The sequence below is a fragment of the Trifolium pratense genome, linkage group LG6 (assembly GCF_020283565.1).
Source record: "Trifolium pratense cultivar HEN17-A07 linkage group LG6, ARS_RC_1.1, whole genome shotgun sequence".
NCBI lineage: Eukaryota > Viridiplantae > Streptophyta > Magnoliopsida > Fabales > Fabaceae > Trifolium > Trifolium pratense.
In genome coordinates this window covers 24448013-24462479 of record NC_060064.1, presented here as the reverse complement: position 1 = coordinate 24462479, position 14467 = coordinate 24448013, and the positions used below count along the sequence as shown (strand labels likewise).

Below are 14467 nucleotides of genomic sequence, written 5' to 3'. Positions count from 1 at the left end.
ACCCCGTCAGTGGACGATGGGATTGGTTCCTAAATTAATCGTCCGATACCAAGATTCCAAAAACAATTTGTCACCAAATTATCTAAAATGTTCTAATCCTAATTCCTTAATGAAAAGAACTTATATTCTAATTCAATAAATCTCTGATTCCTCGGTAAACCTAACTAAAGTAGAATAAAACATCCAATATAGAAACTTTCAATAATTTCATGCATCAATGACTAAACTTCAACCGATAATCAAGGGAATAAAAGTATTAAGAATAGAGATAGAAAAGTACCTGAATAAAATAAATTATACTAATAATCAAACGTTCAAATCATAATAGCTTCAACAACGAGAGATTAGCTACTGTCATATTCAAGAAAATATACCTGGATAAGTTTTAAATACTATTGGCACTCGTCGCTCTTCTCTACTTGAACGCTGCTTTTTTCTACTTATAATGCCCTCGTCTTCTCTTCTTAATTTGTTGCGGCCTCCCTTTTTATTCTTTTTCTAGGCTTGCAAACTTAATTTAAAGGCAAAAACACACTCTTGTTTATCTTATTTATTTATAAGACTTTAGTCTTTATATTTTATTTGTAACATACATGTGTATATATAATATCTAATTACCCTATGTATATATAAGTGTAACATGAATTTTCTAGTATATAACTTCAATTTGTTGACATAATTTTATTAAATATAAGATGGGGTAAGGCCTAGTCCCCCTCTTGTACATATATCTATTTAATAAAATCCCATATATTTAATAAAATCTTGTATAACACATTGAAGTTATGTGCCAAGAAATTCATAAAAGTTACATTTATATATACATAGGGGTAATTAGGTATTTAATATCTAATCGGATGTGATTTCTGGTTTCGGGTGCGGGTTTAAGTGGTCCAAAATTGAAACACGTGGTATTGGGTGTCACTCGAACCAAAACTCAGTCAACTTGGGTTTTAGGGATGGCAACGGGCGCCCATGGGTGCGGGTTTGACACATACCAAACCCACACCCGAAATCATCACCCAAACCCAAACCCAAACCCAAAGACTGTTCGGGTGGCAAAACAACACCCACGCCCACATCCATTGGGTTCGGGTGTTTTCCACCCAAACCCAAACCCACAACACATTTAAAAATAATTTGCAAATTTAAGAAATTAAATTCCAACATAGACTTTGAATTAAATTACAACTAAAATTAAGGTCTTCCAAAGAAATTCAAACATAGACTTTCAAGAAATTACAACATATACTTTCAAGAAATTAAATTACAACTAAAATTTAAGGTCTTCCAAGAAAATTGAGGGAGACTATGAGGGTAATTAGGTAATTATAAAATATTTCAGGTGGGTGTATGGGTTTTGGGTGTGGGTTTGACTGATACCAAACCCACACCCATATTATCGGGTGTCACCCGAACCCAAACCCAAACTCAGTCAAATCGGGTTTCGCCCGTTGACTTGGGTTTGGGTTCGGGTGGGTTTCTCGGGTTTGAGTTTTTTTGCCATCCCTATTGGGTTTTTGTCCATTGACTCATATTTGGGTTTGGGTGGGCCCCGCATGTTCGAGCTTACCTGTCATCCCTAAACATGACTCTGATGACAAGTTTGTCAGCACAAGCATTACCCTCCCGAAAAATATGAGAGTACTTTATCAGCACCATGCACCACTTAATCAACTTGTTCAATCATCTACCGAATGCAATTAACAATATATTTGAATTGTGTTAACCATGCCATGAAGAAATTGATAGACTTCTGCCAAAATATCATTGGGTTCAAATTTGTATATTTGTTGGCCATCTACTAGGCGTAATTAATCATATATTTGAATTGAATTGTATTAACTATGTAATCTATGAATTACTGACATGACAGTGACACTAACACGTTATATACCACTAATAACATGATAAAATAAACTAGTTGAATATTGTTGGGTTTTGAATATCGGCTATAATTTTGCAAAAACAATAGCGAGATGTTGGACCAAGATGTCATAGCATGTACGTACAACATATGTCACCTGAATAACGGGCCTTATTTTCTGCGAATATCTTTTGAAGATTTGATTTAAGAATAAGCTTGTGCTTATCTAGTACGCAAGAACGCGCCTTCCACTACAAGTCACCTAAGGCAGTTTGTTTTATTTTATCCAGTCCAAAAATATGTTTCAATATTTTTGGAATCCTTGTGAGTTGACCATCGCTGTTTCCAGCTGTCAACAAAAGATTTACTAGTTTGATTTGTTCCTCAAGTTTCTCAAGCTTATTACAAAAGATTAAGGAATAAAAAAGATTTGATAAAAGATTTGATTTAAATATATTTTTGTGCTTCAAGGAGGTTGCTACAAAAAAATATATTCATGAACAACAAAAATATTTGATGCAAATATATTTGTGGAAGATTTAATTTTGAAATATATCCACTGAAAGTTTCTTGGAGGAGAAGTAGCTATGAAGCTCAAATCCACGAAGCTCTGTGTATATAAAGGAAGACGCATAACTTATTTTATTTACCGAAGGGACTAAAGATGTTAACGGATAAAACTAGAGGGACTAAAAATATAATGAAAAAAATGTAGGGACTAAAAGTCGAAACGTACGTAAAAATATGGACTAAAAACATATTTAACCCGAGTTTTATATTTCAACCCACATAGTATAACATGAAATGTAAAAATTTATTTATGTGTTTGTTTTTTGTGTTTGTTGTATACTCTTAGAATATTACATAAATTTAAAATAATTTGAAATGAACCGCTATTGTCGTGGTTGGTAATGTAAAGCCCCGAACCTAAAATTAATAATAATCTAATTTTTTAATTTTTTGGAAAATTCTCTTTCAGAGACATCATGCAGTGGCTAAAAGAACTATAAATTGAATTCGATAATAAAATTATTTTAAAATTGAGTTCGTTTTTATATTTTAACCCACATAGTATAACATGAAAGTTTGGTTTTATTTCAGAAAAATACAGAAAAAATTAATAAAAATATTGAAGGTCAAAAATAGTGAAAAAATATCTACTATTAATTTAAACGATACTTAAAATAACATATATAAAATTATAAACTATATGATATGATTTAGATGCTAGATAGCCTTTGTTTTAAGGGTTATGTTAATTTGTGCCCTAAGGACACATGTTAAGCTACCTAAAAATAGAAATATAACATTTAATAATAGAAAAAATTTAATGTTTAGAGAATTGAATACACCATGAGTTCAATAAATTTTTTCCACATTTATCTCCTTAACATGTACCCTTAAGGACACAAGTTAACATTCTCCTTGTTTTAATTCCAATTTTAATAGTCATTATTTCATGCCTACCTTCCTGTTACCCCAAAATTAAGTAGCATTCATATCTAAACTCATTATTAATATATCAATATTAATAGTATTTTATTTTAGGATTTAATTTATATACACTTTTACACCGTCGATCAATACCAACCATATTTTCCGCCACATCACCCCACTTTCTTGATATGACATGATAAAATGGTGATTGTTTATTGGACAATCGTGTAAAACTATTTTGTACCGTCGGTGCATATCAATTATACTCTTTATTTTATCTATAAGTCATGGTTCAATCAACAATATTGATATTGCTAGGTTACACGCGTCTACATATGTTTGAATATGAAATTGTGAGTTTAAAAAAAAAATAAAAAAATAAATTGTGCAGTTGTGCAAATATTACCACTTCGTCTATAACATTTGAAAATGTTCATTAAGTGACTTAATAAAAGCGAAATTGGGCAATTGGTTCCTTAATTTATTTATTAGTTTCATATTGGTCCATAACTAATTAACGTTACAAATTGGTCTATTAACTTATTTATTAGTTGTGTAAAAAAAAATTATTTATTAGTTTCATATTGGTCATTAACTAAATAACGTTAGAAATTGGTCCTTTAACTTTAATTTGTTTGTCATATTGATCATTTTCGTTAGTTTTTTCTCAAAAAATATTAAGGTTAGAAAATGGTTATTGAGGTTTTCTTTTTCAACATACCACTCATTTCAGCGTGTTACGTGGCCACATCAATAGCCAAATAATCAAAAGTAACATCAAAAAATAAATATATCCCTATAAACTTAGCTCAGTTGACAAATAATAAATAATCACATCAAAAAATTCTTAGCAAACCTATTTATTCATTTTGAAAATACTTGAAAAAAAATAAAAATAAAATAGTATTATGATGATGTAAGAAAGAAAAAAGGCTTAATTAATAAAATGGTCCCTTAAAGACATTTTTGGTTTTAGATTGGTCCCTTAAAGAAAAAAAGGTTCAAATAGGTCCCTTAAAGAAAAAAAAGTCTGAATAGGTCCCTTAAAGACATCTCCGTTAATCAGTTTGGTCCCTAAAAAGAGGTCTAAACAGGACCAAACTGATTAACGGATATGTCTTTAAGGGACCTATTCAGACTTTTTTTTCTTTAAGGGACCTATTTAGACCTTTTTTTCTTTAAGGGACCAATATAAAACCAAAAATATCTTTAAGGGACCATTTTATTAATTAAGCCAAGAAAAAAACTCTGAAATCTTATTGGCCAGTATGCGTGGTGACACATCAAAAGGACACGTCACATAACGGCAATATAAAAACCTCGAAACATCTAGATTTTCTTCCCGCGAACTTATTTACAGAAAATACTCCGACCAAAGGTTCCGTCACCGTCACCGTCACCGTCACCGTAAAACATCTTATCAGTTCCTATTTCGAACACTCTTCGAAAACGATGAACCGTTCAGCCGCCACGTTGTTCATCATCGTCGCTACGTTGTGTTTCGTTTTAGAATTCGAAGCAAAAACAATCGACCCCTATAAGGTTACTCTAATATCAACATTTTTCGTTTTCTTTTAATTTAGTGTTGGGGTCTTATAATTTTAGAGGGATTTATGGTTAGGTTAACAGAAAGGTTGAATTTTGAGGGTTTATCGTGGATTTGAATCGAAATGTTATGAGGGTTTATTGTGTGATTTCAATTCAAATGCGTAATTAATGAGTTAATTGCATTTCATTATTGGTAATTTCATTAGCTAATTTTTTTATTCTTTCTATTTCAGTTAAAATTTATATTTCATTTGTATCTTGCAAGATTGTATCTTTGCATTATCTGGTTTTGGGTGTTGTAAATGAAATCTTTTCTTACTTCTGATATTGGCATTGTTTATATTTTATCAAATAATATGAACTTGCAAGTTCTTGTCTTTGCCAAAAGGGGAAAGGGGGGAATTTGGTGGAACTTGTTTTAGGATTTTATAATTTCAGAGAAATTTGAGGTTAAAATGGTGGAAAGGTTGACATTTTAGGGTTTATTGTGTGATTTGAATTTGAAATGTGTAATTAATGAGTTAATTGTATTGCATTATTGGAAAGGTTGAATTTTGTGGGTTTGTTGTGTGATTTTAAAATTGATTGTTCATTTGTATCTTGCAAAATTGTATTTTTACCTTGTCTGATTTTGAGTGTTGTAAATCAAATTATTTCTTACTTCTGACATTGTGTATCTTTATCGAAGATTATGAACTTGCAACTTGTCTTTACCACAGTCCGAGGAACAAGATGGTTTCAAAAAGGGAAATGGGGAATTTTATTTATTTATTGATTTGCATTGTATTGTTTGCATAAGCTGATTTCACATGCTTCAATTTTAACAGGTTCTTGGGGTTGATAAAACTGCAAGTCAACGAGAAATTCAGAAGGCTTTTCACAAGTATGTTTACTTTGTAAATGTAATTGTATTCTTGTTGCTTGTCACATGTTAAATCTAGCCATCTCTGACAAATAACTTGGCCTTATATATATTTTTTGCAGACTCTCTCTTCAATATCACCCTGACAAGAACAAGGCCAAAGGTGCACAAGAGAAGTTTGCTCAGATAAATAATGGTATATAAAGTTGCTCTCTCCAATATAAAGTTCATACTTGCAGGACAAAAGATTTAGTAGTATGATAAGGACTTATAGTGTAATAAGTTACTTTCAAGTTTCTACTTATTTCTTGTTTCAGGATGTTGATTTGAATGTCTTTTTTTTTTGTTGCCAACAGCGTACGAGATTTTATCTGATGAACAAAAGAGGAAGAATTATGACTTATATGGAGATGAGAAAGGAAATCCTGGATTTGAAGCTGGCCACCCTGGAGGTAGCGGCTTTAACTTCAGACCAGGCGAACAATGGAGTAGCGGTGGCCAGGGAGGCTCTAAGTCATTCTCCTTTTCCTTTGGCGGCGGCTCTGGTGATTCAAATTCTTTTGGATTTGGTTTGGATGATCTTCTTGGCAACTTTTTTGGTGATTTTGGCAGTTCATTTAGGTCTCAATCTGGGCCCAAGAGTTCCCCCAAAAGTTTTAAAGCCATAAATTCAAATATCTACAAGAAAGAAATTGTTGATGAAGGAATGACTTGGCTTTTGTTATCTTATACACCCTCATTGAGGGGCGTCCAACAGTTTGAGTCCACTATAGGGGAGGTTTCCAGTACATTGCAAGGAGCTTTGAAGGTTTTTATTTATTTTTAAAACTTGAATAATTTTCATTGATTGTGTTGTAGTTGGCATAACTTATTGCCTCTCTTATTTTTTGACAGGTTGGAAGCATAAACTGTGAAAAGGAAGTCTCATTATGTAAGGAGCTTGGTATATATCCTCGCAAAGCTCCAAGGATTTTTGTCTATTCTTACAAGGAGAATGAAAAGGGTTCTCTGGTGGAGTACGGTGGTAACTTGGCTGTTAAGGATTTGAAGGCTTTCTGTCAACAACACTTGCCAGGATTTTCAAAACGGATTGACTTGAATCAACTTGATCAATTTAGCACTACTGGAAAGTTGCCTAGGGTGCTGCTTCTCTCTTCCAAAAAGAACACTCCTGTAATTTGGCGTGTTCTTAGTGGCTTGTATCGTAAACGCATTACTTTCGGTGATGTAGAGGTATGCTAGTGATGGTAGTCAATTCGTTTCTTTCTCTGTACATGTAGGAAAAGTCTAGTTCTTCTGTTTACATGTTACATGTTAAGAGAAGATAGTTAATTCATTAGTCACATCAAACTTGATTGTTTAGACTCAACCATCATATATGTTTATAATCTTTTAAGCACTTTATTTCTTTCTCTGAATATTTCAGATTGTTTTTTGGTGGAAGTGGCTCTTGGTGTTTACATTAAAAATAAACAAAAATCCATAATGTGTATCTTGAATCATTTGCAGGTTCATGATTCTGATTTGAGAGTGGAAAAACTAGGAGTTGATGCACTTCCAGCTATTGTAGGTTGGCTACCTAATGGAGAAAAGACTATTCTGAAAACAGGGGTTTCTGTGAAAGATGTAAAATCTGGTGTACAAGATCTTAGTAACATACTTGATAGTTTTGAGAAAGTAAGTAAAAAGGAAACATCAAGTCAGTCCAAGAAAGCACAAACTGATTCAGAAGACGGATACATTCAGTTGCTTTCTCGGTCAAACTTCGAGGATCTCTGTGGGGCAAAAACTCCAGTTTGCATAATTGGTGCCTTTAGATCTTTGAAAGCAAGGGAAGAGCTAGAATATATTCTCTCTTTGGTAAGTAAAAATTTCATCAACTTAATGGCTTAAAGGGTATATAATATATATAAATTTTATCTTGTGCAAAATCTCAAAGGGAGCACTGTTATTTCAGGTCTCACATATGTCATTGTCAAGAAAACCAAATGGAGGCGGCAGCTCTAGGGACTCCATTTCCTATGCTCTCTTAGACTCTGCACAGCAACAATCCTTTCTAAACGCATTTGACAAAATGGGTTATAAATCATCAGATAAGTTGTTGATTGCCTACAAACCTCGGAAAGGGAAATTCGCTGTATTTATGGGTGATATGAGAATAGAGAAGGTAGAGAATTTTATCGGCTCCGTTCTAAGCGGAGATATACCCTTTAGGGAAACACATAAGAAGCCTGTACTAAAATAGAGGCATTAGGGTATATTAGGGAGCACTGTTTTGCAGTATAAATATAAGAGATAGAATCAGATCAGTTTCAATACCGGCAAGAGTACATATGATGCACAAAAGAGACAAGTCTAAAATTTAAAATATCTTAAATAGTCGCCGAGTCCAATGGTACGAGATTGACAGGAAATTTTGGCAATGACATATTTCAAAGATGTTGGTTTTTGGTTGATATGCATTTCTGTTGTAGTTTATCATATTATAAGCTTGTGAGGTCTCATTTCACATGAATTAATTGGTAGTGTACAGTAATATTGTTTTAAGTGCTATCATCTTGAACACGAGAACTTGATATTGTTTTTGTTTATTTTTAAGTTTAAATCTGGATTTACTTCAGTTTTAAGTGCTATCAACACCAAGTCTGAAGTCTAATAATTCATCATAAATAAATGTCCAATCTTCATTGCCGAAAGATCTAATTCTTTTGTGCGTTTATTTTTTAATATTTCCAATCCAAATTCACGGAAAGCTTTACTTTAGTTTTGGGGGAATTTTGGTCTACCATTTTTGTTCAAATAAACTATGTTAATAATGCAAGAAATTCAATTTTGTATAGATAAAAGAACCCTAATTATTAAAGACACATTCAACACCGGTGAGGAAGAAAGAATTTGGGTGGAGAAAAAGAATTTGTAATGTCGCAGAGAGGATATATAAGATTTTATTTGATTATTTATTTATTTATTTTTATAAAAAAAAACTATAAGATCCAGTGTGGTAATGAAAAAATGGACTATTTAATCCAATGGTGAAATGACGTGGTACATCGGTGAGGGACTTGGTTGCTACCTCACCTTAGAATCCACCGTAATTAACTAGCAACTAATAATTTACCGTTAAAAAAAAATAAAATAATTGTCGCCATTTGCAACATCACGGTAGCCACGCACATGAGAGTCACCCAACCACGAATCAACGAGACTAATGCACATGCGCGCATAGTTTCAATTGTTCTATGCCAACAAATTGTTTCCACTTGCCCTCATTACCTGTTGTGGTTTCATTGGGTCTAATTACCAGTCAATTACATGGTTTCTGAGGTCACTAAATCAATGGATTCTTTTCTTTTCCTTTTAATTATTATTTTTATGATTTGGAAATAACATTGTTTTTTCAATCTGTCCTATTCTCAACGTATTTTGTCATAAAAAAAGATCTGTCTTCTTTATCATCTTTTTATTTATTTAGATGAGTTGCATTTAGAAATTATTACAACAATTTTGGAAATAACACTTTTAATGTTTTGCCATGTTTTCAAAAGTTCTTTCTATTTAGATATGAATTTTTGTTTTTATAAATGATGTAAAATTCAAACATATTATTTAGCCACTAAATATATGTTTTTGAAATATTGAATCTATATGTAGTATTTAATTAAACAATTTTTTTTACCAACAATAAATTGATTTAATTAAGTTGGGACTGAAATGAGTCGAACTCGTCTGAGCTCGACTCGATAGAAATTGATTCAGCTCGAAACTCGGCTAAAGTTTGATACGAACTCTTTTTTCAGTTGGAGTTTGGCTCGTTTAAAGTTTACGAACAGTTCAGTTCGACTCGTTAGAACCATCCAAAACAAAAATCCTAGAACCAACCAAGAGCTAGAGCCATCTTCGGAATCAACCCAAGTCCACCAACGTGGTGGCGTCGAATCAAAAGGCAAGAAAATTGCAAATTTCAACAGATTTGACACAATCAGGATCCAATGCCAGAACAATGAGGATCGAGAAACACCTACCACACCACCTAAAGATCCACCACCAGCCACCCAAAACCAACACCATGCAACAAATTAAGCGACCAACGACACACCAAAAGGAAGGAGGCATAGTAGTGGGTACGGGGGCGCTGATGGAGAGGGGGAAAAACATCCGCAATAGGGTGAAACAGTGGCCCAAAGGAGGAGTCTCGTCGCACCACGAACCACCAAGTCTACATAGGAAACAAAGGGTTTATATATTTGATCGTGGTGAGGGTGCTGCGGTGCTAGCTTGTTTAGAAAGTGAATATAGAAGATAGGTTTTTAAAGATGAAATCCATTAAAATTTCTATCATAAAATTGACCATATAATTTGCACATAATCATATTTCTCTATACGAATAATGCTAGCAACACACTCTTTAACAAACACACTTCAACACACTCTCTTTTATTGGTTGAAATTCACATGGGTCCCATAAAAAAATGTGGACCCATATAACTTTTATGAGACCCATATAAATTTTAACCAATAAAAGAGAGTATGTTAGAGTGTGTTTATTAAAAAGTGTGTTGCTAGCCCTCCTCAAATAAGTACACAACATTATTATAAAATAAATGTACATGACATAGTTTGATTGAATGTATATATAAAAAGTTTATATCATTAATATATAAATTAAATCCATGTAATACCATTTTTTTAATATTATGTATAAGACCTTTTTATAAGTTTTTAACTTTCATATTTAGGTTACACTATATTTAAATATTTAAAAAAGGAGGGAAATAAATTTCCTGCCTAAGCTGTTTAATGTGATTGAATAGCTCTAAATATTTTAATACATATATAATCTATATTATCCGATCTTTAATCAATGATAAGATTAATTATTACGTATAACTTCGTGATATTAATGTATTCAACAAATCTAAATTCGAAATGTAGTTTTTTTTTTACTAAAAAATTCAAAATGGAGTTAGTACTAATACTATTTGTTTGTTTGGTTAACAACAAACAGAAGCCTAATTGGTCTTTCCTTATTGATATTTCTAGAATAAAGAAGAAAAAGGCAACAATAAAATTAGTTAACAAATCCAAATTTTCATACACTGTGAGCCATAACAATAATTAATAAAGCAAAACAATAAAGAATAAACCGCCCCTGGTATCTTCTTCAATACAAGTGTTCATTTTCACCTCCCACTGTCTTACTCTAAACTATTTTCTACTCCATCACTTTCTCAATAACACAAACTCATAACCCTTTTAGTATATAACAACACCTTTAAAAACTTTACATAAAACCAAACTAAACTTTTCACATCACACTACACACAAAAATGGACACAATGTTAGGATCTTTAGACTCAAACAAATCAACAAGCAACGACGTCGTTTCATGCACAAAACCAAACAGCACATCCCCGATCCAACCGTCAATTCCATCAACTCCTCTCTCATCATCCGACGCTACTCTCGGCCGTCACTTAGCACGGAGACTAGTTCAAATCGGCGTCACCGACGTCTTCTCCGTTCCCGGCGACTTCAACCTTACACTTCTCGATCATCTCATAGCTGAACCGGAACTTAACTTAATCGGTTGCTGTAACGAGCTTAACGCTGGGTACGCTGCCGACGGTTACGCTCGATCACGTGGCGTCGGAGCTTGTGTTGTAACGTTCACTGTTGGTGGTTTGAGTGTTATTAATGCTATAGCTGGTGCTTATAGTGAGAATTTGCCGCTTATTTGTATTGTTGGTGGACCTAATTCCAATGATTATGGAACTAACAGAATTCTTCATCATACTATTGGGATACCTGATTTTAGTCAAGAATTGAGGTGTTTTCAAACTGTTACTTGCTTTCAGGTTGTTACTAAATTAGTATATTTTAGCTTTTTGTTTGATTTGTGATTTGTTTGATGTTAATTTTATTTTCTTGTATTTAATATTTATTGTGTTTGTGAAGTTGACGAGTTAGTGTTACTGTTATGATTTCGGTGAGTTTGACGAAATCACGTGATTTTTTTGAAGCTTTTAAAGTGTGGCTTCTAAAATTATGTAATTTTAGGTGGCAGGTCGTGATTCTGACAAACTCACCGTAATACTGTCAAACTCAATGTCAATCCAAACATGGCATGTACTTAATTGTTAAATGGGTTTTGGTTATTGGTGGTTTGATTGTGATTTGATTTGATTTGATAATAGGCTGTGGTGAATAACTTGGAAGATGCACATGAGTTGATTGATACAGCAATCTCCACTGCACTGAAAGAGAGCAAGCCTGTTTATATAAGCATTGGATGTAACTTGCCTGCTATTCCTCACCCTACTTTCAGTCGTGATCCTGTCCCTTTTTCACTTGCTCCCAAGTAAGATTTTCTTTTTTTCTTCATTTTTAGTAACTATAGTGTATTTGGTTTCACATAGATATCATATGAAGTAACTGACTTTATGTGTTAAGTTGAAAAGTTTACACCAAACTTAGCGGTGTGTTTGACAGAATCATGGTGTCACTGTGATTTCGCCAAACTCACTGCTGATCCAAACACGCACTTTTGTTGAAAATCATGTTTGCCAAGCATTCACCTAAAAATACAGTTAATTGTTGATTGTTTTGTGGAGGAACCAATAATTTGAAATGTGGATGATTGGTATTTTATCTAATTTTTGTTTGTTTGTCGCTTTTGGTGTTTTGTAGATTGTCTAACCAAATGGGGTTGGAAGCAGCAGTTGAGGCAGCAGCAGATTTTCTTAACAAAGCAGTGAAACCTGTACTAGTTGGTGGTCCTAAATTGAGGGTAGCAAAAGCATCTGATGCCTTTGTTGAACTGGCTGATGTGAGTGGTTACGCACTTGCTGTGATGCCATCAGCTAAAGGGATGGTTCCGGAGCATCATCCCCATTTCATTGGAACTTATTGGGGTGCTGTGAGTACTGCATTCTGTGCGGAGATTGTGGAATCTGCTGATGCATACTTGTTTGCTGGTCCCATTTTTAATGACTACAGTTCTGTTGGGTATTCACTTCTTCTCAAGAAAGAGAAGGCGATTATCGTGCAGCCCGACCGGGTTGTGGTTGCTAATGGACCTGCATTTGGATGTATTTTGATGAAGGATTTCCTTAAGGCACTTGCAAAGCGTCTCAAACACAACAATGCTGCTTATGAAAATTACCATAGGATATTTGTTCCAGATGGAAAACCTTTGAAGTCTGCACCAAAAGAACCTTTGAGAGTTAATGTTATGTTCCAGCATATACAACAGATGCTGTCCAGTGAAACAGCTGTGATTGCGGAGACAGGGGACTCATGGTTTAACTGCCAAAAGTTGAAATTGCCTGAGGGATGTGGGTAAGTGTTTGAGAGAATGTGATTTGTGGCGTTTTTCTTTAAAAAAATCATGTTTATTGTGCTGATAAAATCTTGTTGACAGGTATGAGTTTCAAATGCAATATGGCTCAATTGGATGGTCTGTTGGTGCAACTCTTGGCTATGCACAAGCGGTTCCCGAGAAGCGAGTGATTGCTTGCATTGGTGATGGAAGCTTTCAGGTTTGTCCTGCATAACTACTTAAAGTATGAGTTTTTCGTTCAACATTTGATTTATTCTTGAATATGGTTTCTTATCTTAAATGTTTTGCAGGTAACTGCACAGGATGTGTCAACAATGCTGCGATGTGGTCAGAAAACCATCATCTTCCTGATAAACAATGGTGGATACAGCATTGAGGTTGAAATTCATGATGGACCATACAATGTTATCAAGAACTGGAATTACACTGGATTGATTGATGCAATTCACAACGGTGAAGGAAAATGTTGGACTACCAAGGTGAGTCTCTTGACATTGTAATATATACTGCTCAAACTTCTGTAACATGGATTAAATGCTGATTCATGCATGCTTTATTTTCAGGTATTCTGTGAGGAGGAGCTAGTGGAAGCAATTGCCACAGCAACAGGACCAAAGAAAGACAGCTTATGTTTCATTGAAGTGATTGTTCACAAGGATGACACTAGCAAAGAGTTGCTTGAGTGGGGTTCCAGGGTCTCTGCTGCCAATAGTCGTCCCCCAAATCCTCAGTAAACTTCAGAATCAGTCTATTGTTGCTAGATTGCTGAAATTGCAATCTGATTCTAAAAAAATTAAGAGCACTTTTAGTCGGAATTTACTTTTATTGATGGATTTCTTGTTTATGTAACTGAGTCTACTTGTTTGTATAAATTCAATTACTTGAGATCTTGTTTGTATAAATTCAATTACTTGAGATAAATGACATGCATCACTCTTTATTTTGTAATACTTTGCTGCTTCAAGATTCTTATGCATAGCATAGTTTTTGTGAGTAAATAATCATGGTGGTGCCTAAATATGTTTGAGGTTGTTATTGAAATTACAATAACATCCTCAATTGTGTCTATTGTCAAAAAATTCATGGATCAAATGAAAATTAATTAAAGACACGTTAAAAGACTACAGTGAATATGGGAAGATGCATTTGGGTTGTATACTGATTTTTATTTTTATTTTGTTGTCTTTTGGTGCATAATGTTAAAACATCTGTACTTGGGATGTGGAGATGGATCACTAGCTTGATGAAAATGGCATATGAATCCACAGCGTGATGATGGTTTAATATATTTTTCTAAAAGAAATTTACTAATTATTCCGTCAAATTTTATCAAATATTGGTAATTGGAATGGGACCAACCATATTTGTAAACCAGTTAGGGTATGTTTGGTTTGGGGGTTTTGGAGGGAAGATG

The 14467-nt window shown here is 33.6% G+C and overlaps 2 protein-coding genes across 2 annotated transcripts; both read left to right on the top strand.

Annotated features, from left to right (window-relative positions):
* The first annotated feature begins 4651 nt into the window (after nucleotides 1–4651).
* On the top strand, nucleotides 4652–8305 carry LOC123892976 (dnaJ protein ERDJ3A-like). Its single transcript, XM_045942893.1, has 7 exons — nucleotides 4652–4846; nucleotides 5680–5735; nucleotides 5837–5910; nucleotides 6071–6522; nucleotides 6609–6947; nucleotides 7224–7574; nucleotides 7672–8305. The coding sequence occupies exons 1-7, from the start codon at nucleotides 4757–4759 to the stop codon at nucleotides 7957–7959; spliced, it is 1650 nt and encodes a 549-aa protein (XP_045798849.1). The 5' UTR covers nucleotides 4652–4756; the 3' UTR covers nucleotides 7960–8305.
* Nucleotides 8306–10772: 2467 nt separating this feature from the next.
* LOC123889109 (pyruvate decarboxylase 2-like) lies at nucleotides 10773–14001 on the top strand. The gene is made up of 6 exons (XM_045938305.1): nucleotides 10773–11569; nucleotides 11909–12072; nucleotides 12402–13052; nucleotides 13135–13252; nucleotides 13344–13532; nucleotides 13617–14001. Exons 1-6 carry the CDS (start codon nucleotides 11042–11044, stop codon nucleotides 13785–13787), a joined length of 1821 nt encoding a protein of 606 aa, XP_045794261.1. The 5' UTR covers nucleotides 10773–11041; the 3' UTR covers nucleotides 13788–14001.
* Nucleotides 14002–14467: the final 466 nt, after the last annotated feature.